General features: G+C 36.9%; 1 protein-coding gene across 2 annotated transcripts in view; it reads right to left on the minus strand.

Moving 5' to 3' along the window:
• Positions 1–22,230, minus strand: part of EPS15 (epidermal growth factor receptor pathway substrate 15) — a 177,464-nt gene that overhangs the window by 45,183 nt on the left and 110,051 nt on the right. For both annotated transcript variants that reach the window (XM_060089779.1, XM_060089780.1), the window contains exons 14-20: positions 15,984–16,145; positions 15,389–15,586; positions 9,006–9,209; positions 6,725–6,841; positions 6,405–6,495; positions 3,850–3,885; positions 2,677–2,813 (exon numbers count right to left, since the gene is read on the minus strand). In XM_060089779.1, the coding sequence (XP_059945762.1) occupies positions 2,677–2,813; positions 3,850–3,885; positions 6,405–6,495; positions 6,725–6,841; positions 9,006–9,209; positions 15,389–15,586; positions 15,984–16,145 (945 nt within the window). The remainder of the gene's footprint in view (positions 1–2,676; positions 2,814–3,849; positions 3,886–6,404; positions 6,496–6,724; positions 6,842–9,005; positions 9,210–15,388; positions 15,587–15,983; positions 16,146–22,230) is intronic.

A 22,230-nucleotide genomic window follows, 5' to 3' on the forward strand; every position in this document is an offset into this window, starting at 1 on the left:
GGGAATAAGTGGCCACAAAACTCTTTATGTTATGTTCAGTTTGATAATTAGGCAATTTAGTACACAAAAGTAATTTTCATGACTAAAATACAGATGGTATAATTTTATAGAATTAATGTTCCAAAATCCTCCTACAAAGTCACCTAGTTTATCACTGAAATTCTCTCTTCTGCATCAGCCATCCACTCCCTCATTTCACAGTATGACTTTGCACGTACACAGTACACTAGCTAGAATAATAGGAAATGGCACTTGTTTTTTTGGTTTGGTTTTTAAAATTATGTCCCTCTGAGAACAGAGACCATCCTTGAAGGAATAGGAAAGATTTGTGGGGAGAGATTCATGTCTGGAGGCATTAACAGAGGCCCGTTTGAAAAGAAGGAAGATGACAAAAAACAGGGGTTTGTAGCTAGGAAGAAATGAGTTTAAATTTTAGACTATAGTGGTGAAGACCTTAGATTTTGGTCAGATAGACCACGGTCTGAATTTAGTTGTATCACTTACTAACTTACACTTAACCTCTCATTTATTGATCTTTATCTTTAAAATGAGGATGAAACATGAGCCTCATAGGATTACTGTGATGCTTAAATGAGGTAACACATGAAAAGAATTTAGCACCATGCCTGGAGCATAGAAGAGATTAGATAAAAGTAACTATTGTTATATTGCCAATTTGGTGTTTAGTTTAGTTTTGAATGGAGAAATTAAGAGCTGTAAGTAAGGGCATTTTTGCTTTCAAAACCTGGGGAGAAAAGGGAAAAAGTAAGTAGAATTAATGGTAGAAAAGTTTCACCAGGGAAGAGGAACAAAAGAAACTTGTTTATTTTTAAATGAGGAAGAGCTGCTTTGGCTTTCTTGCTCTTTAAACAATAAGAGTGGATAATGAGAGGCTAAAATAAGGTGAGAGGAAAAGAATTCAGGTTGCAGCCAATTTGAGAAAAATTTGGCAAATGGGCCCACACTGCAAACTAAGTGTTGTAGGAAAACAGAGTATCCAGTAGCCTGTGGAAACCACAAATATTTAGTTACAGAGGCATTTGCTTAGTTTTACATCAGTGGAAAAAACCAGTTGCTGGCCAAGTAGCTGAATACAGTACTGAATCCTGTATTAGAATACAGTAAGGAAATAATTCAAGAACACCAAAGTCTATTATCTTTAAAAGAATCAATTACTCTTTTAAGGAAGTTTTCTTAATCTAAGAGTATTAAAAGACAAAATTTTTGCTTCACATGCCTGTCAATCAACTGTTCCTTTCTAGGTCTGGTTTACTTACAGATGTGAAATATCCTGCCTCAAAAAATAAGCCTTCAAATAAAAAATTTAAAACAAACCAAACAAACACGAAAAAAAGCAATTAAAAAGCCCTCCAAAACCATTCATAATTATTGAAATTGGGTGATAGATACATGGAAGTTAAAATATTTCATTATGTTACTCTATTTTGCATGTGTTTAAATATCCATAACATAAAGGTTTTGTTTTCAAAGCCTCCAGATGATAAAGCACTTAGTTGTCTGAACTTAGTTAATTTTTCTGAGTCCCGGTGTCCTTATTATTAAAATAGGGACACCAACACCTACTTTGCAAGATTGATGTGAAGATTAGAAATTATGACTGTGAAGTACACAGAAGTACCGGGATCATAGTTCATGGTTATTAAATAGTAATTGTTGTTCTATGTATATGTTATCAAGAGAGTCTGACATTTAGTGGGAATTTATACTTCTTTACAAGAATAACACTCCAGATATGTCTATAAAATAACCGAAAAGATTTTATTTTTTTTAAATCAATGCTGTTCCTTTTAAATTGATTTCATTATTTCAATAATGCATACCAAACATTTTTTAAAAGCTTTACTGAACACTGGCTTATGGATTTTTAATCATTTATTTTTAATATCCCCAATGGGATAAAATTTGGTCCTTTGAAGGATGGACTTGATATTTGGATGACATGAGTTATTCTAGTCAATTCCAATGGGTGATCAAGGTGTGAAATACCTGTCGGAACCAAAAATTAGATGGGTTTGATGATACTGAAATTTTTATATGGTCCATCAGAAGTAATCTACAAGAGGATTCTTTCATCACTGTGTATTTCAAGAAACTCATTTGCAGACAGAATCCAAAAGATCCACCGTATACCCATTCTCTTAAAGACAAAATATACTTGGCCAATTAGTTCTTCACTTGTAACGTATATGCCTGATATTGCCATGTGGAAGGAATAGGATTTATCAGGAAGGTGTCTGATTCTCATTCCCAGGAGTTAGTGGCAGTTTGGCAAATAATTTTCTTGTCTAGAGTACTGAATTATTTATATCCTTCGGATTTGAAAGATGACTCAAATAGTGTATGACTTTATAGGTAAATTGTTTTTATCATTTTTTTTTCTACATTTGTCTCTTTCCCTACTTCTTCTCTGACCATTAAACCGAAGTTAACATGTATTTATTGACCACTTAACCACAGTACAGGCAGGGTATGTGTGCTAAATGTTTTATAAGATATAGTTCCTACCCTCAAGGAATTTACTATCTAGCAATGATTAATGGTCTTGTTATTTCACTAGTTTTCTGCTCAATAAACTGTGTGCTCTTAAAAAAGAAAAAAAGAAACTCTTTCAGAACATCTGTTATCCATTTAACATTTTTTAACCTTCCTACTTACCAACGTATTACTGCTATTGCTGGCTGCACTGAAAGGGTCGGTACTTGAAGTGGCAAAAGGATCAGTAGAAGATTGCTTGAAAAAACAGTCAGATGCAAATGGATCTGAACCTTTGAAAGGATCACCTCCAAATGGATCTAAGAAAATACAACACAAATACGAGAGATTACAAAATTATTACTCTAAATTTCCTGTCACCAAAGGCAGGACAACTGACTTAATTAAAAGGCTTTTTGAACTCCTGTAGAATCTAAGTTAGGTACTTTATATTTTGACTACTTATTTGGTCAGAAAAAAGTATAGGCAGTTGCATCTCGTTAAATAGCTTTAATTAACACTCTTTCCTACTTGTTCATCATTCATTCAAAGCAAATCAGTAATTCCAACACTTACTACACAAATGTTGCCTATATGCTAGGATCAATAATTCCTCTAAACTGGTGATTTTAATTTTGGGGGTGGGGACAGAATCACAGTTTCCTTTGTGGTTTTGATAAAAGAGTCTTTCACCTAATAAACTTATTTTTAAATTAGCATATAATATCAAGTGATCCCATTTTGAGACCCTTACTCTATGCTATCATAACTAAAGAAACAACAAAAACTTCTAAATGTATTTCTCCCTCTGAGCTCAAAGGTAACAGCCAATAGTTTGGAACAGGTTTGGGAAGCATAACTAAATGGTACACAAGATTTGCTTTATTCTAGTGCAAAAATCCCAGAGAAAGAATATCTTAAAAAGCTTAACACTTAGTAATTCTTTAAGATCTTTACTCTTCCCCCATTCATTCCAATAGGCTTTAATCTTAGGAAAACAAAAGTTCTAAACCCTGTAGTAATGTAGATCATTTTGTTTATTTAATCCTTGGCTAATAAGGAGAAATCAGTGTAAATACTATTAAAAGCATCAAAGTACAAGCACTAATATCTTTTTTTATAAAGTACAGCTAACAGTTTATTAAGCAAATTCACAAGTATCTACCACTTTTTCTCTGAAAATGCCAGGCACATACAACATCTTAGTGAGGGCTTGGGTCAATTTTAAAACTGAATAAAAAGGAAGTCCATTTCCTATAACTACCCAACTGTGAGATCTCATTCCTAAATATAACATAAGCTTATAATTAAGTATAATCAAATTAAAGCTAAGAAGGACCTCAATAATATACTAACCAATTTTCCCAAAAGGATCATCCTTGAAAGGATCATCTGTGATAAAATAAATAAGCAGAAATCAAAATCACAATATTCACTGTTGTGGCACCATTACTTAAAGGGTAACTTTAAAACAAAAGCAAAGTTTCTTAATGCAAAGTTTGTTTCATTAACTCTACCTCAAAGTAGGTAAAACAATGAATGCCATCCACCTTTAGGAAATATTTTTAAAAAGTAATAAGTAAGGGCAGAACATCAATACACCTCATAAAAGAGGCAAATCTGAATTAGATCCAGCTATACTTACCTCTTGACCACAAGGTCAGGTTACAGATGGAGGGGAAAAGACAGGCATGACAGCAAGAATTTTACTAATAAAATCTCTACTTTTCAATGGATTACTGGATAGGTATTACCATCAACACTTTAGGAACAAAGACACTAAGTTTCACTGAGGTAAAAAAAAAAAAAGTGCTTATAGAATTGAAGAGTCTAGAAATAAATCCTTACACATTTATTGTCATTTAATTTTTGACAAGAGTTCCAAGACAACTCAATGGGGTTAAAGAACTGTCTTTTCAACAAATGGTGCTGGGACACTGAATATCCACATGCAAAAGAAAAAAGTTGGACCCCTATCTCACACCATATACAAAATTAACTCAATGGATCAAATACCTAAATATAACAGCTAAAACTATAAAGCTCTTAGCAGAAAAAGTAAATCTTCATGACTTTGGACCTTAGATATGAAATCAAAAGCACGAGTGAGAAAAAATTTTTAAATAGGTAAGTTAGACTTCATCAAAATTAAGACAACAGGGCCTCCCTGGTGGCGCAAGTGGTTGAGAGTCCGCCTGCCGATGCAGGGGATACGGGTTCGTGCCCCGGTCTGGGAGGATCCCATATGCCGCGGGGCGGCTGGGCCCGTGAGCCATGGCCGCTGAGCCTGCGCGTCCGGAGCCTGCGCGTCCGGAGCCTGTGCTCCGCAACGGGGGAGGCCACAACAGTGAGAGGCCCGCATACCGCAAAAAAAAAAAAAAAAATTAAGACAACACTGAACACAAGAAAATAGTTGCAAAGCATATGCTTGATAAGGGATTTATATTCAGATATGTAAAGAACTCTTACAAATCAACAATAAAAAGACAAACAACCCAATTTAAAAAAGGGCAAATGATCTGAATACATGTTTCTCCAAAGAAGATATATGGATGGTCAATAACCACAAAGAAAGATGTTCAACAATGTTAGTCATTAAGGAAATACAAATCAAACCCAAATAAGATACCATTTCACACTCACTACGATGGCTATAATCAAAAGGATAGACAGTGACAAGTGTTGGCAAAGATACGGAGAAACTGCAACCCACATACAATACTGGTGGGAATGTATAATGGTACAGACACTTTGAAAAACAGTTTGGCAGTTCCTCAAATGATTAAATAGAGTACTATGATCTGATATATACCCCGGAGAAATGTAAACATATATCCACACAAAAAGTTGTATATAAATGTTCAAAATAGCATTATTCAAAGGAGCCAAAAAAGTGGAAACAACACAAATGTCCATCAACCAATGAATAAGTAAAATGTGGTATATCCATCCAATGTAATAATATTCATCGATAAAAAGAAATGAGATATTGAACCATACTGCAACATGAGTAACCCTTGAAAATATTAGGCTAAATGAAAGAAGCCAGACATAAACATGTATTGTGTAATTCCATAAGTATGCACATCTACAGAGACAGAAAGTAGATTAGTGGTTGCCTAGAGCTGGGGATAGGGGAATGGGAAGTGACTTATAATGGGTATGGAGTTGCTCTATGGGGTGATAAAAAAAGTTCCAAAATTAGATTTTAGTGAGGATTATACAACTCTGTGAATGTACTCAAACAATTTAATTGTATACTTTAAATGCTCAATTTATATATCTTTTATCACTTTATCAATAAAGAAGTTTTTTTAAGAGTTCTAATTTCTAGGCTCATTTCTGCCATGACTCTAAACAAATTATTCCATTTATGTACCTCAGTTTCCCATCTTTAAAACTGACCTATCAGTTTCGCAAGGTGAGTTTGGAAATAAGTAAAAAGCAAAAAGAACTTTGAAACAAATGGTATTTAACATAGTTTACAGTGACATCAGACATTTTAATTTATTAAACTCATATTTTTTCAGTAAGACTGTAGGCACCTTAAGGGCAGTGATCGGGCTACTAACTACTACAATTTCCACTCTTTTAAAAGCATGGTGTTGGCACTTTTGGTAAATAATTGCCTGTTGACCTAAGAGTACCCAATCTCCTCTTTCTTTGGACTCCTATTCTGAAGAAGAAACATACTCTTAATTAGGGGTCCCTGAGACATAAGCAAAGGCTTAGTTCCAGGACTTAGTTGCCTGAAGGGGACAAATACTAAAATCTGACTATATAAAACCTCACTCTCCCTTTTACTTTTTTTATAATGAGTAGGCTCTCAAAACTAAAGCCCAAATTCCTATATAGCTTATGTATTAAAACCCTTTTTGGTAAATCTATAATATAAATATAAGAGTACTTACTGCCAACAAAAGGATCAGACTGGAAAAAATCCAAGTTTGAATCTGCAACTGGATTTGTCAGTGAACTCGATTCTACATTAAATGGATCTTCCTAAAAATAATTTTAAATTAAAAAAAAAGTTTTAGAAACCGATGTTTTAAAAGGTAACATTTAAAAATAAAATAACATGTTTGAAAAATCAACTGATGGTAACATAACAAATATTTTTGTGGTCATAAAGTCCATTTAACACATTTTTCTCTTTCCTTAGACTAAAATAGTGTACAGCCCATCTTGAGAAGACAGTGATAAAAACATTTAATTATAAAATTATTTTTACCTCTTTTGAATGTCTGTCACTATTAAATTCAGGACAAACTTTTTCCTTAACAACTGTAGTCACCACTTCGTTTTCATCAGTCACACCAGAAGGCGGTATTTCAGGACTACTTCTTGCCTACAAAATATTAATTCTTCATAGACTTACAATGTATTTTCTACTTGGCAGGGGAAATGGACAAAGAATAGTCAAATATTACTAAAAAATTTTAAAAGACAAGCAGAACATATTCAGTGAATGACTTCTCCCATAATCTTTCTTAAGAAAATGGTATTACCAAGCATCAAAGCCACTCAAAGCCAGAAAACTTCAGGTCTTTCTTAACTACTTCCCTTTGGTCATCCCCCAGCTATATTCCAAGTCTTGCTGAGTCTACCTCCTATCTCTTTCTTAAATCCTTCCTTTCTTCTCCATCCTCACTGTCACTATCATTCATTTCCAGTATCATCATTTCTGGTCCGTGTTACTGTAGTAATAACCTTCCAACTGCCTTCTGCCTCCAATATGTGTCCTTCCCATCTACCTTCTTATGGTAGCCAAAGCAATAGATATAAAGTGTGAATCTGATCATGACTCTCTGGTTAAAAGTCCTTCAATGGCTTCCCACTGTTTTCTGGATCTAAATTTCTGATCTAAGAAGTGCAAAGGGCAATCTCCATTTCATACCACCCTATGTCTTTGAAGGATAACCTATTAATCTCCATTTTGTGCTTTAAAAATATTGTATAATATATCCAAGACTGCACTGTCTAAATAATATTAAGTCTGTTAATTTTACATCCTTAATATCTCTCAAATTTGCATTCTTCTCATCATCATCCCTCCTGTTACTGGTTAAGTCTAGGTTAAAACAATTCTCAAACAGACCATTCCAACAGTCTCTTACCATATGGCTATGCGTCCAGTCCTACTCTTCAATCTATTATCCACTTTTTTTTTTTTTCTGGCTGCACCACACAGCTTATAGGATCTTAGTTCCCTGACCTGGACTTGAACCTGGGCCACAGCAGTGAAAGCACTGAGTCCTAACCACTGGACCAACAGGGAATTCCCTATCCACATTTTTTAAAAGGTAAACTCAATCCTGTCACTTCTTGCTTAAAAATTCTTCAATAGCTACTCACTGTACTAAGATGAATTCCCCAATGCTTCAAGATGAATCCACATTTCTTACTCTCTGGTCCTTTCTGACCTACAAGTGGTCATTTTTATCTAGGTACACATCATAATCACCCACGGAATTTGTTTTTATAATATATGTACCTGGCTCCAACCCAGAAACTCTAGTTCAACAAGTTTGAAGTGGGGCACAGACATCTCTATCTTGATAAAAAGTACCAGAGTTAATGCAGGTAACCCCCTAGGAGAGAGCCTCATCTCCTACCAATACATTCCCCACCATCACAAAATATCCTCCAAAAACTTCTCATGATCCTGTGCAGCATGTTTTCTCCCATTTCATACCTATGCTAATGCTGTTTCCTCTGCTAGGAATGTACCACCTTCTCTGTTGCTTAACCCCTTCTCACTTCAATGACCACTTGTAAAGCTTCCCTATGACATCCTCTCTGAGCCTCCTCCAAGCTGTCCTACCTGAATATCCTATGCTTACTTTATCACAGCCTTTTTTTTTTTTTTTTTGCGGTACACGGGCCTCTCACTGTTGCGGCCTCTCCCGTTGTGGAGCACAGGCTCCGGATGCACAGGCTCAGCGGCCATGGTTCACGGGCCCAGCCACTCCGCGGCATGTGGAATCTTCCCGGACCGGGGCACGAACCCGTGTCCCCTGCATCGGCAGGTGGACTCTCAACCACTGCGCCACCAGGGAAGCCCTATCACAGCATTTTAACACAGTGTTACATGACTAGACTGTGTGCAGCTTGAAGACGGGGTTAAAGGTCTTTTGTCTCTGTAGCTCTCATACATAACAGCAGCGCTCTTGCATTAGTTGGTGTTCTCCAAAAAAAAACAGTAAATAAATGTCCTCAATGTTATGAAATAAAGAATTACTTTCAGCTTTGGGCAAGAGTACTTAAAAACTATTTTAAAAAGTTACTATATACAGAACTACTATTCTGAAAACATGCTCTATAACAATAGATCAGTTAAAATTATATTTCTACACTAGTTAAAACTGTTAGAACCCATTCTCCGCCTCTCAACTGTCTCAGATGAGGCAAGGCCACATATTTACATTAGGTATGATGTCAACAAAACTTCGATCTGAATTAATTTTTTTTTCTGAAGTTGATTATGAAACTTAAGGAACTATTAGACTCACTGGAGACTCCTGGTGTATGGACTCAGACTCTAGGTTGCTCTGGCCTTCAGTGTGCTCATTAAGATTGGCTGTTTCACTGCTGCTGGTGCTGAGACTGCAATAATCTGTAGCGCCATTCACAAGAATGCTGTGTGGACTACTGCACCAATTTAATTGATTATTATGGTTTTCCAGCTCTTTCATTTCCATCAGTTTCATTTGCATCTGTCAACACAAAGTAGAAATACAAAACAGAATTTATTAATAGAAAGACATGTAATGTAAAAATAACTATATACTTAGACTTGGTCAAGGATAAATTTGCTTCCATTAAGGAATGCCGCATGACTTAGTAATCCGTCCCAGCAAGTTCTCCTCTTGAAATTCCAATATATATGGATTTGCTTTTTGTACATCTTCTGACGCTCTAAGAATTTTAATTCAAATATCTGCAAATTGGCAGTCCTTTAGAATATAATTAGAAAAAAGTTCAGGGTACTAGGAAAAAGATAGCACAGTGGCAGAGCAAGAGAAGATTTTGTGATGAAGCTTTAGGAGAAAGGAAGTTGAGGGAGAGTACATAAGACTTTGGAGCCATCCATACTCCTATTGGGAAGAAGAGAAGTGAAGACAGAGGTGAAATAAGCTCATGTCCTATCCTCTGGCATTACTTATTAATGGGCTAGAGCCCTAGGAAGTAGTCTCTAAATCTGAGGTATGCCAAACAGGTTAAATAAAGGATGTTTTTTTAATCTCAATAGCCAAGTGACTTTATACACCTGGGACAACAGTGGGACAAAAAGTGGTATGCAATAAATTGTAATATATATAAAAAGAAAAATGTGGGGCACCAGAGGAAGGAAAAAAATGCTTATTTATACCAACGTCTACAGTTAAAACAAATTTACATATACCTCAAAGAAACTGAGAGAGCAGAATCAAAAAATGTTTCTAGGGCTTCCCTGGTGGCACAGTGGTTGAGAGTCCGCCTGCCGATGCAGGGGATACGGGTTCGTGCCCCGGTCCGGGAAGATCCCACATGCTGTGGAGCGGCTGGGCCCGTGAGCTATGGCTGCTGAGCCTGTGCGTCCGGAGCCTGTGCTCCACAACGGGAGAGGCCACAACAGTGAGTGGCCCTCGTACCGCAAAAAAACAAACAAACAAATAAAAAAACTGTTTCTAATGAAAAGGAATAATAAATGAAATTTTACTGAATAGCACCCATTTTCACAAAAAATATATTTTTTAATTATATTGGAGTCCTCTTTATTAGCATGTTGTATTTTTTGTTTTTAGCAAATATAAAAATTACCTATTGACATTTTGTAAATCAAGGCTCTGTTCCCCAATCTTATTCCCCTAACATTCCCCATAGGTTTTTAAGTTGCTCAATTTGGAATCTGTAATTTACCAAAGGTCTTTTCAGGGTCATAACCTGGGAAAAGAACATCTGGACTGGGAGACAGATGTAAATCTAGCTCTATCACCTTCTAGTTAGGTGATCTTAGTCAAAGTAACCTCTCCAAGCCTCCATTTCTTAATCCATAAAGGTAGTAAGAACTATCTCCATAGATGACTGTTAAATGGAGCAAAAGATAGATTTGAAAGAGCTCTGTAAAATGTAAAGGCCTGGGCTTCCCTGGTGGTGCAGTGGTTGAGAGTCTGCCTGCCAATGCAGGGGACACGGGTTCGTGCCCCGGTCCGGGAAGAGCCCACATGCCACGGAGCGACTGGGCCCATGAGCCATGGCCGCTGAGCCTGTGCGTCCGGAGCCTGTGCTCCGCAATGGGAGAGGCCACAACAGTGAGAGGCCTGCGTACCGCAAAAAAATAAATAAATAAATAAAATAAAAATGTAAAGGCCTATGTAAAAGATGGACAATGTGTGTAAGAGTGCCTGGCACACTGCATTTCTCACTATTACAGCAATTAAATTTTCCTGTTACTTTTCCACTAATTCACTCTATTTTTAAAAAGTTAAAGATTTGAGCCTGAGGGTAGAGACCACAATTTTTGTTATCAACTTTGTATCTCCAACATCTAGCACAATGATGCATACTCTAAGTGCTTAATATATGTTCACTGAAAAACACAACTATTATGCTTATAAATTTAAACAGTGGGCATCAATAAGCATATATGTACATATCTACCAAACTGCACTGTATTTAGGATTTAAACTAACAATCCAAAAATACTACATATTTATTAATCCACAGCATAGGCCTTGTATATTCCTAGTGTTACAGAGCAGGGGCTTATAAACTTACTTTTACTTTAATCCATGGAAAGAAATAGATACCCTGATCCAGTAAATATATATGTTTGAACATGTCTCTCTGTGTGTATTTATATACATAAACACATATATAGATGAATACATCATATATATAATTATACACACACACACGCACATACAGTGGTAAAACAAGTTCCACGAAGTAATACTTACCCTTACTGCATGTAATGCATGCTGATATTTCCTGTTCTCCCTTATTTCATTTAAAAAATTTATTATGACCATTAAATCAATTTTAATGCCTACTACTACCTTGCAGTTTAAAATTTAAAACATTAATACTAAAATAATACCCATCATACAGACGAAACAGTAGGGTGAAATACTTGCCTATCAGAAAGTTCTATTTAGGACAGTTTGTTCCTTATAGTTATTTCTGAGACAATCAATAGAATCGTGAACACAACTAAGTTTTCCTGTGTCTGGTTCTCCCATGCACCTGTCACCAAGCCTTACTCTCTACGTAAACTTAGAGGATACAGAAAAAAAAAAAATCACACAACTAACACAAGCTCTTTGCAAATTGTGCAAGAAAAGTACAACAAACATTTAGAGTGCCAGAAATACTTGGATAAATAGTATATATTGTATAAGTAAGTTACATAGAGTTAAGGTCAAAGGTTCTTTGTTTTCTTGCAAATACAAGGTAAGAAGTAAAAATAAAAATTCAGCAAGTCAGAAAATTTTTCCTTAGCTATTTCTTTTCCCAGAAAAGCTATAGTTAAGCTTTCAAGAGCAACTTCTTTTTTATAGGCCCTCTGTGCAAAGACATATAGTCACTGAGTCAAGTGTAACAGTTTGGTATGTTTATTCTTAAGGTTTGGAGATCAGACACAAGGATCTAATTCCTTTCACAGATACCAAATATATTCTGGCACACTTGGTAGTACAGCCTGCTGAAACTATTTTCCATGCTCAAAAACACTGTTTTATTTTCTCTCTGATAATTTATAATATCCGGAGTCCTTTCTATTTTTCTCATTTATGCTCCTTCCTTTGAAAGAAATTCTCTTTCAAAAAAGTCAAAGAAAAGAAAATGAAAAGACAAGCCAGAGACTGGGAGAAACTATTTGCAAATCAACTAACTATCTGATAAAAGACTTATCTTTAGAATACATATATATATATATTTTAAAACTCTTATAATTTAATAATAATAAGAACCCATTTTTTAAAAATGGGTAAGGGACTTAAACAGATGTTTCATCCAGAAGGATATACAAATGGCTAATAAGCACATGAAAAGATGATCAACATCTCTAGTCATAAGAGAATTACAAATTAAAAACTATGAAGTACCACTTTACATCTACAGGAATGACTATAATCAAAAAGACAGTAAGTGTTGGTAAGAATGTGGAGAAACTTGGAACCCTCATACACTGCTAGGGGGAGCATAAAATGGTTCAGCCAGTTTGGAAAAGTTTGGCAATTTAAAGTTAAAAAAAAAAAGTTTAATATAACTTTACAATGTAAACAACTTTCATATCCAAGAGAAATGAAGACATATGTCCACACAAAGAATTGTATGCAAATACAAAATTCAAAGCAGCATTATTTGTAATAGTCAACAAGTGGAAAGGATCCAAATGCCCATTAATTGATGAATGGGTAAACAAAATACCTTATACAATGGACTATAATGTTGTTACATGCTACAACATGGATGAGCCTCAAAAACATGTTAAGTGAAAGAAACCACATGAGAAAGACCACACAGTGCTTGATTTTCTCTATGTGAAATGTTCAGAAAAGGCAAATTTATAGAAGCAAAACATAGATTAGTAGTTACCTAGGGGTAAGAGTGGAGACTGACGATAAATGGGCACAAGGATCTTTTGGGAGTGATGGAAATGTTCTAAAACTAGATTGGGATGTTTGAGCAACTCTAAATTTACTGAAAATCATTGAATTGGATCCTTAAAACTGGTTAATTTTTTTTTTTTTGGATCTTACACAGAACTCTGGGTTCAAAAATCAGTACTTGGACTTTGGATTTTAGCCCAGCAGGGCCACCCAAGTGACATTTCCGGGGAACGGAATCAACTTCCAGTAAATCAGCAAACTTCCACCACAAATGGAAATATTCAAATGAATATTTATAAGAAAAAATTGAAGGTATACTGGAAAGAGAATGGTCTTTTATTGTTGAAATGCCTAATGCTTCAAGCTAACAGTTTAAACTAAAAATCAGGATGTTGTTGGGTGGGGAGAGTAACGAACATTTTATGAGTGACTGTGCAATCGTGTTTGTTATTACTGAAGGAAAAAAGAAAAGGAAACACCGCCCAGTGCACCGTGTTCATTTCGATTTCCAATGACAGAGACTGTCATGGTGTTTAGTGGCAGAGTAGAAAGAGCACTGAAAAACCTGGTTAATTTTATGGTCTATAAATTATACTTTAAACAACAGTTTTTTTAAAAACTCAAAGAAAACTATTTTAAAGACTGTCCATTTATCTGGTATCATTCCCACTAGGATGACTTTCTTTTGGGTTTCCTACCTGTTTATTGAGTATCTACACTGGGACAAGAACTGTGCTAAATGTTAGGATAAAAATGTATGTTTCTAGACCAAAAAGCTCCATCTACTGAGGGAGATAGATACATAAACAAATGTGCAGGGGGAAATGTTATGATTGCTATAACAGAAGTACAATGTCCAACAAAGGCAGGGTTCAGAAAATGCCACAAAGAAATAAGAGGTTAAGCTATGTCTTGCAAGATGAGTGAGCAGGTATTCACCTGCCAGACAAGAGTGGGGAGGGAAGCATATCAAGGGGAAGGACTTCATTATGTATAATAATTAACTGATCAGGTTTTAGAAGATCTGAATTTTAGGCTGTGGCTCTTTTGAAGGCTATGTAACCATAGGCAAGTTACTTAACCTTCCTTGGCTTCAGTTTGTTCAAATTCAAAATGAAAGGAATGGGCTACATTATCTCTATGCACATCTAACTATCTTACCATCATTCTATAAAATATTATTCTCCATTTAGGGAAGTCAAGAAATAGCATAGCGAAGGATCTATACTCTGGATCTACCATAACACTGCATATTTATCTATATAAAGAACAATTTCCTAATTACAAAAATAACAGGTCTCTAAATGAGCAAAACTGATTTTAAGATAAGAATCCCAAAAGGGAAGGCACTGGGTTATTATTTACAAAAATAAGCAACACATACTGAGCACTTTTTTACCAAACACTGTGCTCAAATGACTCACTGGTTTTGCCTCACTGAAACTTTACAAGCAGCTCTAGGAGGTAGAGGAGTACTGTTAATTCTCCAATTTTATTTATTTTTTAAAGTTTGGCCATGCCACACAGCTTACGGGATATCTTAGTTCCCTGACCAGGGGTTAAACCTGGGCCCTCGGCAGTGAAAGGACAGAGTCCTAACCACTCGACCACTAGAAAATTCCCAATTCTCCAATTTTTTAAAAAAATAAATTTATTTTTGGCTGCGTTGGGTCTTCATTGCTGTGCGTGGGCTCTCTCTAGTTGCGGTGAGTGGGGGTTACTCTTCGTTGCGGTGCATGGGCTTCTCACCACAGTGGCTTCTCTTGCTGTGGAGCAGGGGCTCTAGGCACGTGGGCTTCAGGAGTTGTGGCACGTGGGCTCAGTAGTTGTGACTCACGGGCTCTAGAGCGCAGGCTCAGTAGTTGTGGCGCATGGGCTTAGTTGCTCTGCGGCATGTGGATCTTCCCGGACCAGGGCTCGAACCTGTGTCCCCTGCGTTGGCAGGTGGATTCTTAACCAGTGCACCACCAGGCAAGTCCCCCCAAGTCCTCCAATTTTAAAGATGAGGAATCTGATACTGAGAAGATTGAGGCAGTAAGTGGCAGAGCCAGCATTTAAACCTAAGCCATCTAACCACAAATCCTGCACACTCAACCAGACTCCAGTGATAACCATAAGATGTACAAGATATGTGACAGTTTTAACTTATGACAGGTGACAAGAAGCCTATTCATACAAAATGACTGAAAATGAAAAATAAACTAGGCAGAGGGAGAAGAAGCAGATCGAGAAAATATTATTTACTAAAAGGGTATGTGAGTGCCCATTTGAGTGTATTTTTCACTGCCACAAAGACTTACTGAACTTATTTCCTGCTGTGAATCTTGCAGGTGCTGCTGAAGAGGTCCCAGCTGGGCCTTCCCTGACTCCACACTCTCCTCCAACTCTGCTGTTTCTTGCTGTAGGCGACTCAGCTCTTCCCTAGCTTTGGCCAACTCTTCTTCATAAGTGGAGATCTGTGATTCTTGACTGGTTAATTCAGCTTTCAGGGATGAGATCTATAACACAGAGGTGAATGAGAAGAAAGGGGGATTAAAAAAAGAAATGTCATTAAAATATTCCATAATACATTATGTTTATTTGTTTAGTTTACTATTTTGGTGGTTTTTTGATGTATTTTTTGTAGAGAAGGGCAATCAGGGAACTGACAGAGGAGAGTGGAAGGCATAGGTACCATACCTCCAACTAAAATTTGGAAAAAAAATATATGAAGTGTCCTATTTCCCCTGTAATTTCTGGATGAAACATGCCCCATCTCCTTCAATTCCCTGAACTTCAGGTTGACTAGACTGCCACCTAACAATAAAAGCAACAAGAAGCAGAGATGTTTCCATCTTAAGCCAGCAAAAGCAACTAAGGTATAGACACAGGCAGCAGTAAACCGGCAGACTTTACCAGCTGGGCCTCCTCAGCACACTTCTTCCTGACTTCCTGCAGTTGCTCCTCCAGATGAGCTTTCTGCTCATCCAGCCCATCAAGGAGTTCCTGTACTTGCTGTTTCTGGGCCTGCAGTTTTTGCAGATTGGTATTCTCCCTTTGAACTTCATCTTGAAGATCCTGAAATACAGGAAAATTAACATATTTATTATCTTTGGAGGCAGGGGAAGGTTAACAATTTATAAAAGCCTATCTTAAGGGAAAGTAAAGTCTCATCTTATTAAGTATATTGTGTTGATGGATTGGAGGATTCATAGCTTTAAATACAATCTTTACTTGAGGACTTCTTTCCTAGATTCCAGATTTAGAAATTCAATTCGCTTACTCAAATCCATCCTTGGATGTCTGATGGGCTTCTCTAACATATCAAAAACAGAACTCCTGGCATTTCCCCCACCCCATCTGCTTTATCCTCCATCTTCCCCCCTCTCACTTTCTCTGGCCAAAAAATATAGCATCTTCTTTGACTCTTCTCTTTCTCTCACATTTCATCTCCAAACTGTCAGCAAATTTTTTTCTCCTTCCTTCAAAATATACTTAAAAAACTGGCCATGTTTCTCTTCAACCTTGTCCCAGTCACTTCTCTCTCTCTCCTAGACTGCTGTCTTCTAATTGGTTTCCATTCTTCCACGCATGCTACCTTTCAGTTTATTTTCAGCACAGCAGCCACTGTTAAAAACCTACGTCAGGGGCTTCCCTGGTGGTGCAGTGGTTGAGAGTCCGCCTGCCGATGCAGGGGACACGGGTTCGTGCCCCGGTCCGGGAAGATCCTACATGCTGCGGAGCAGCTGGGTCTGTGAGCCATGGCCGCTGGGCCTGCGCGTCCGGAGCCTGTGCTCCGCAACGGGAGAGGCCACAACAGTGAGAGGCCCGCGTACAGCAAAAAACAAAAACAAACCAAAAAAAAAAAAAAAAAAAAAAACCTACGTCAGATGATGTCACTCCTCTACGCAAAACTCTGCACTGACTCCTCATCTCCCTTACTGTAAAAACCCAAGTCTTTACAATGGCCCCACGTGATCCCATCTCCCAGCTTCATTTCCTACTGCTCTCTCCCTTGCCCACTCTATTTCAGCCACACTGGCCTTACTGCTGCTTCTCAAACATGTCAGATATGCTCCCTTCTCAGGATCTTTCACTGATTATCCCCTCTTCCTAGAAAGCTCTTCCCCCAAGTATCCACATGCCTCAATCCCCCATCTCTTTGAAGTCTTTGCTCAACTGTTAACTTCTCAGTGAGGCTTTCCTCACCACCACCCACCAACATCTCCCTCCACTGATTCTCCTTCATATACAGCATATAATTTTATTTATTTTCTAGAAGAGCTTTATTGAGATAATTCACATACCATACAATTCACCCATTTAAAGTGTACTAGTCAATGGTTTTTAGTATATTTACAGAGTTGTGGAACCATGACCACAACAATTTTAGAACATTTTTGTCACTGCAAAAAGAAACCCCATACCCGTTAGCAACTCACTCCCTATTTCCCTCCCCATCACCCCAGCCCTAGGCAACCACCAATCTACTTCTTATCTCTATAGCTTTGTCTGTTCTAGATATTTTATATGAATGGACTCATACAACTTGTTTTTTTGTGACTGGCTTCTTTGCGACTTAGCATGTTTTCAAGTTACATCTGAGTTGGCATAAAATAATTAAATAGCTTTGTGAGATATAATTTATACAACCATAAAAGTTGCCCATTGTAAGTATACAATTCAGTGAGTTTTAGTAAATATATACAGTTGTGCAATGATCACCACAATTCAGCTTTATAACACTTCCACAACCTAAAAAGTTCCTTCATACCATTTAGGAGTCAATTCTCATTCCCATTTCAAGCCCCAGGCAACCAGTGACCTGCTTTCTGTTGCTATAATTTTACCTTTTATAGACATTTCATATAAATAGAATCATTTAATATGTAGTCTATGGTAATGTGTAGTCTACTGTATTCTTTCTTTTTTGTTTTGTAGTCTACTGTATTCTTATACCCAGTATATTTTGAGATTCATCCATGTTACTGCATGTATACGTAGTTTGTTCCTTTTTATTGCTGAGTAGTATTCCATTGTATGGATATACATTTGATGGACATTTAGACTGATCCTAGTTTTGGCTACTATGAGTAATAGAACATATTTCCTTCTACTAGAAAGTAAGCTCCATGAGTCCAGGGATATTTGCGAATTTTTTTCACTGCTAAATTCCCAGTTCCCAGTATACAAGAGGTACTCCATTACTATTTAGTGAATGATGAGTAACATAATAAAGATGTTAATTCTCTCCTAATTAATCTATACACTCCAATGAAAATCCTAACAAGATTTTCCAAGGAACCTGAAAAGCTTTGGAAGAACATATTCTAAAACACATTTGGAAGAACAAAGAAAAAAACCAAAAACAGCGTTATAAAATATAAAAAGGACTTACCCTATAAGATACTATGAATTACTGGAAAGCTAAGATAACTAAGACAGCCTGGTTTGATGCAAGGATAGACAAACAGATCAAAGGAAGAGAAAACAGAACTTAGACACAGATCTAGATATATACAGAAAAAATGATGCGAAGGCATGCCATTAAAATTGACCGGAGGAAAAGAGAACTAACTATTCAATAAATGATGCTGGGCATACCCGTATGGCAAGAAGAAAAAAATTATAAGTCTCTAAATCATACCAAACAGAAAAATTAATTCCAGGTATATTACAGACCTAATGTGAAAGACAAAACTTTAAAATGTGCAGAAGAAAATACAGATCTCAGTGTAAGAAAGAATTTCTTAAAACAAAAAAAGATAAACCATTTTGAAAATGACATGTTTATTTATTCATCTATGTGCTAGGCCTTATGCTTAATGATAAAGGATACAGAGATTAGGGGCTTCCCTGGTGGCACAGTGGTTAAGAATCCGTCTGCCGGGCTTCCCTGGTGGCGCAGTGGTTGAGAGTCCGCCTGCCGATGCAGGGGACACGGGTTCGTGCCCTGGTCTGGGAAGATCCCACATGCCGTGGAGCGGCTGGGCCCGTGAGCCATGGCTGCTGGGCCTGCACGTCTGGAGCCTGTGCTCCGCAACGGGGGAGGCCGCAACAGTGAGAGGCCCGTGTAACGCAAAAAAAAAAAAAAAAGAATCCGCCTGCCAACGCAGGGTACACAGGTTCGAGCCCTGGTCCAGGAATATCCCACATGCTGCGGAGCAACTAAGCCCGTGCGCCACAACTACCGAGCCTGCACTCTAGAGCCCATGCGCCACAACTACTGGAGCCCATGCGCCTAGAGCCCGTGCTCTGCAACAAGAGAAGCCAGCACACTGCAACAAAGAGTAGCCCCTGCTCACCACAATTAGAGAAAGCTTGTGTGCAGCAACAAAGACCCAACACAGCCAAAAATAATAAATAAATAAATTTATTTAAAAAAAAACGGATACAGAGATTAAAAAAAAATACAATGGGAAATCTCTGTACAAGGGAGAGTTGAGAGACAGATGAATGCAACCTTGCCATTATCATTACCACCATGAGACACAGCAGCCAAGATGGCCAAATTTACACATCCTCTGACAATTGGGGTTCCTCATTTGAACCAGAGAAGATCATTTGAATGACTATTTTCCCAATTCTCTGAAGAATGGTAAATTACTAGTACCACTGCAGATGGACAGGAGAGGTTAATTCATTATATACAAAGGATTCCATAGGGAATTAGGACTTGATTAATTGTCTCCAGGAACCACAGGTGAGAAAGAAGAATGGATTGATAACTCCTAAGGCATGTGTCTGCACGAGGTGGGCAGAGATCTCGAAGACAGTGAAGTAAAATTGTGAACACAAGTTTCTAAGAGTAACAATATCCTTTAAATAACATACTATTCAAAGACCCCAATGATCATTCATCAGAATAAGAATCTAAGAAAATAGAAGAAAAACTTATCAGAGGTCTCTGAATGATTGCATGACTTATACAAGGTAGCATCATCATCATGATAGCAAACATTTTCAATGGCCCTTACATTGTGCTAGGTACTGTTACACTCATTTACACCCCATATGACAAGTCTATGAGGTAGATACTATTATTCACATTTTACACATGAGAAAATTGAGGCACAGATGAGCAAGTAACTTGTTCAAAGATACAATTAAGCAAGTGATAAATTCAAACTAGGTTTTTAAAAAATTTTTATTGGAGTATAGTTGCTTTACAATATTGTGTTAGTTTATACTGTACAGCAAAGTAAATCAGCTATACATATACACATATCCCCTCTTTTTTTGGATTTCCTTCTCATTTAGGTCACCACAGAGCATTGAGTAGAGTTCCCTGTGCAATACAGTAGGTTCTCATTTCCCGTTCCAGAGTCTGAGTTCTGCTATATTCTATGCTATACACTGTGTAGACTGTTTCACACATGTGCCACTATTTTTCAAATATATGCAGATGCTTCTGTGATTAAATAAGACACTGAACAATGTTTTTAATAATTGCTTTTTAACTTATATTTTCTCAACCAACTGATTAATTTAAAAGTACAACTACTACCATGCTGCTTTCCTTAAAAAATTCCCTTAAAAGAGCCAACACAATGGATAATCAATGAAAGACTCTTCTTGGGCTAACATTCCATGAGTCTAGGTGATTACAGATTCATAATGGTGAGCTCTGCTAGTACTTTCTTATTAATTTAGCAGCATGCCTAAATTTTTAACCTTGCTTATACTGTTAACCGATCCACACTCAAAATGGAGATACACCTTTAGATATGCACCTCACATTGGCTCTCAATAGACACATGCTAGTTTTCATTGTCCCTCTCCTGATTCATAATTTATTTTGCCTTTGTTTCTTCCTATTCCAAATATCTAACTTTCTTAAAAAAATAACTCATTGCAAAGGAGATTTCTTTAATCACTCTGCTATTTCAAAAATATACGATGGTTCCCTCTTATCTATAGGATAAAGTAAAACAGGCTCCAAGATACCTTAGAACCTTCAATTCTGGGCCCCACATTATCCTTCCTCTTTTACTACCCTCTTTTCTTCATGGTCACCTGTGCCCCATCCTCAATAGACCCTCTTCTTTCTCCAATAGACAATATACTTCAATGTCCGTGTGCCTTTCCTACACCATCTGCTCTGCCTTGAATGCCCTTCCATACCATTGCTATCTGGAAGCTCACTTTTCATTCTTCAAGGCCCAGCCAAATGTAATATCCTCTGACCCACCTTGAAGTTCCTTTACCTGTGCTCTTACAGCAGTTTGTACCTAACCTCTATTATGACACTTACTACACTGTATCATAGTTACCTCTAAATAATAACCTGTTGAAGGACAGAGCCAATGCCTCATCTTTCTTAGAGGTTCCACAATCTACTACAATACCTCCCACATTCCAGACGATTAATTAGGCAATGATTCGTAACTATCACAAGGATTCTAGTATCTAGGAGAAACTAGTGGGAAACGTGCCTGAGGCTGACAGAAAGGGCTTTATGTTCTTTCAACATACTATGGGAAAGCTTCACTCTGCATTTAAACTATAGCAAAATATTAAAACTGGCCTCTAACTGACCTATAATAAATGCATTTTGTTAAATTAAAATAATATCTAAATTTCTATGCTGATTCAATATTTGTACAGTCAATAGACCAAGACTGATTTGACATTTAAAATTTCCAGGGACTTCCCTGTTAGTCCAGTGGTTAAGACTCCATACTTCCAATGCAGGGGACCCGGGTTCAACTGCTAGTTGGGGAATTAAGATCCCACATCCCATGTGGCACAGCCAAAAAGTTTAAAAAAATTTTTAAATAATAAAATTTCCATTATATGGAAATAATCTTTACTGATTTAGCATGTCACTGTGGCATATACCTTTCTCATGCTTTTAAACTTATGAATTTCTTTTTTTACATTTATATTATATTCTATTCTTACTCTTCAGGAAGGCATAGTAACAGCTTCACTTTAACGCAGTAGCTTGAAAAACTACAGTGGTTTGAAAAATTCTCATAATTCAATTACAAAATATTTTGAAAGCATGCCACCTGCAGATCTGAAGTAATTTTATATTTGGGAAAACAATCCACTGTCAATACTCTGTTCATAAAATTATTATATGGTTTATATATAATGATATACTGATCCAAAAAGCATTTTTTAAGAAATGCTTAATAGGAATAGGAAAAATATGTTA

This window comes from Mesoplodon densirostris, chromosome 2 (genome assembly GCF_025265405.1).
Source record: "Mesoplodon densirostris isolate mMesDen1 chromosome 2, mMesDen1 primary haplotype, whole genome shotgun sequence".
In the NCBI taxonomy this organism is placed as follows: domain Eukaryota; kingdom Metazoa; phylum Chordata; class Mammalia; order Artiodactyla; family Ziphiidae; genus Mesoplodon; species Mesoplodon densirostris.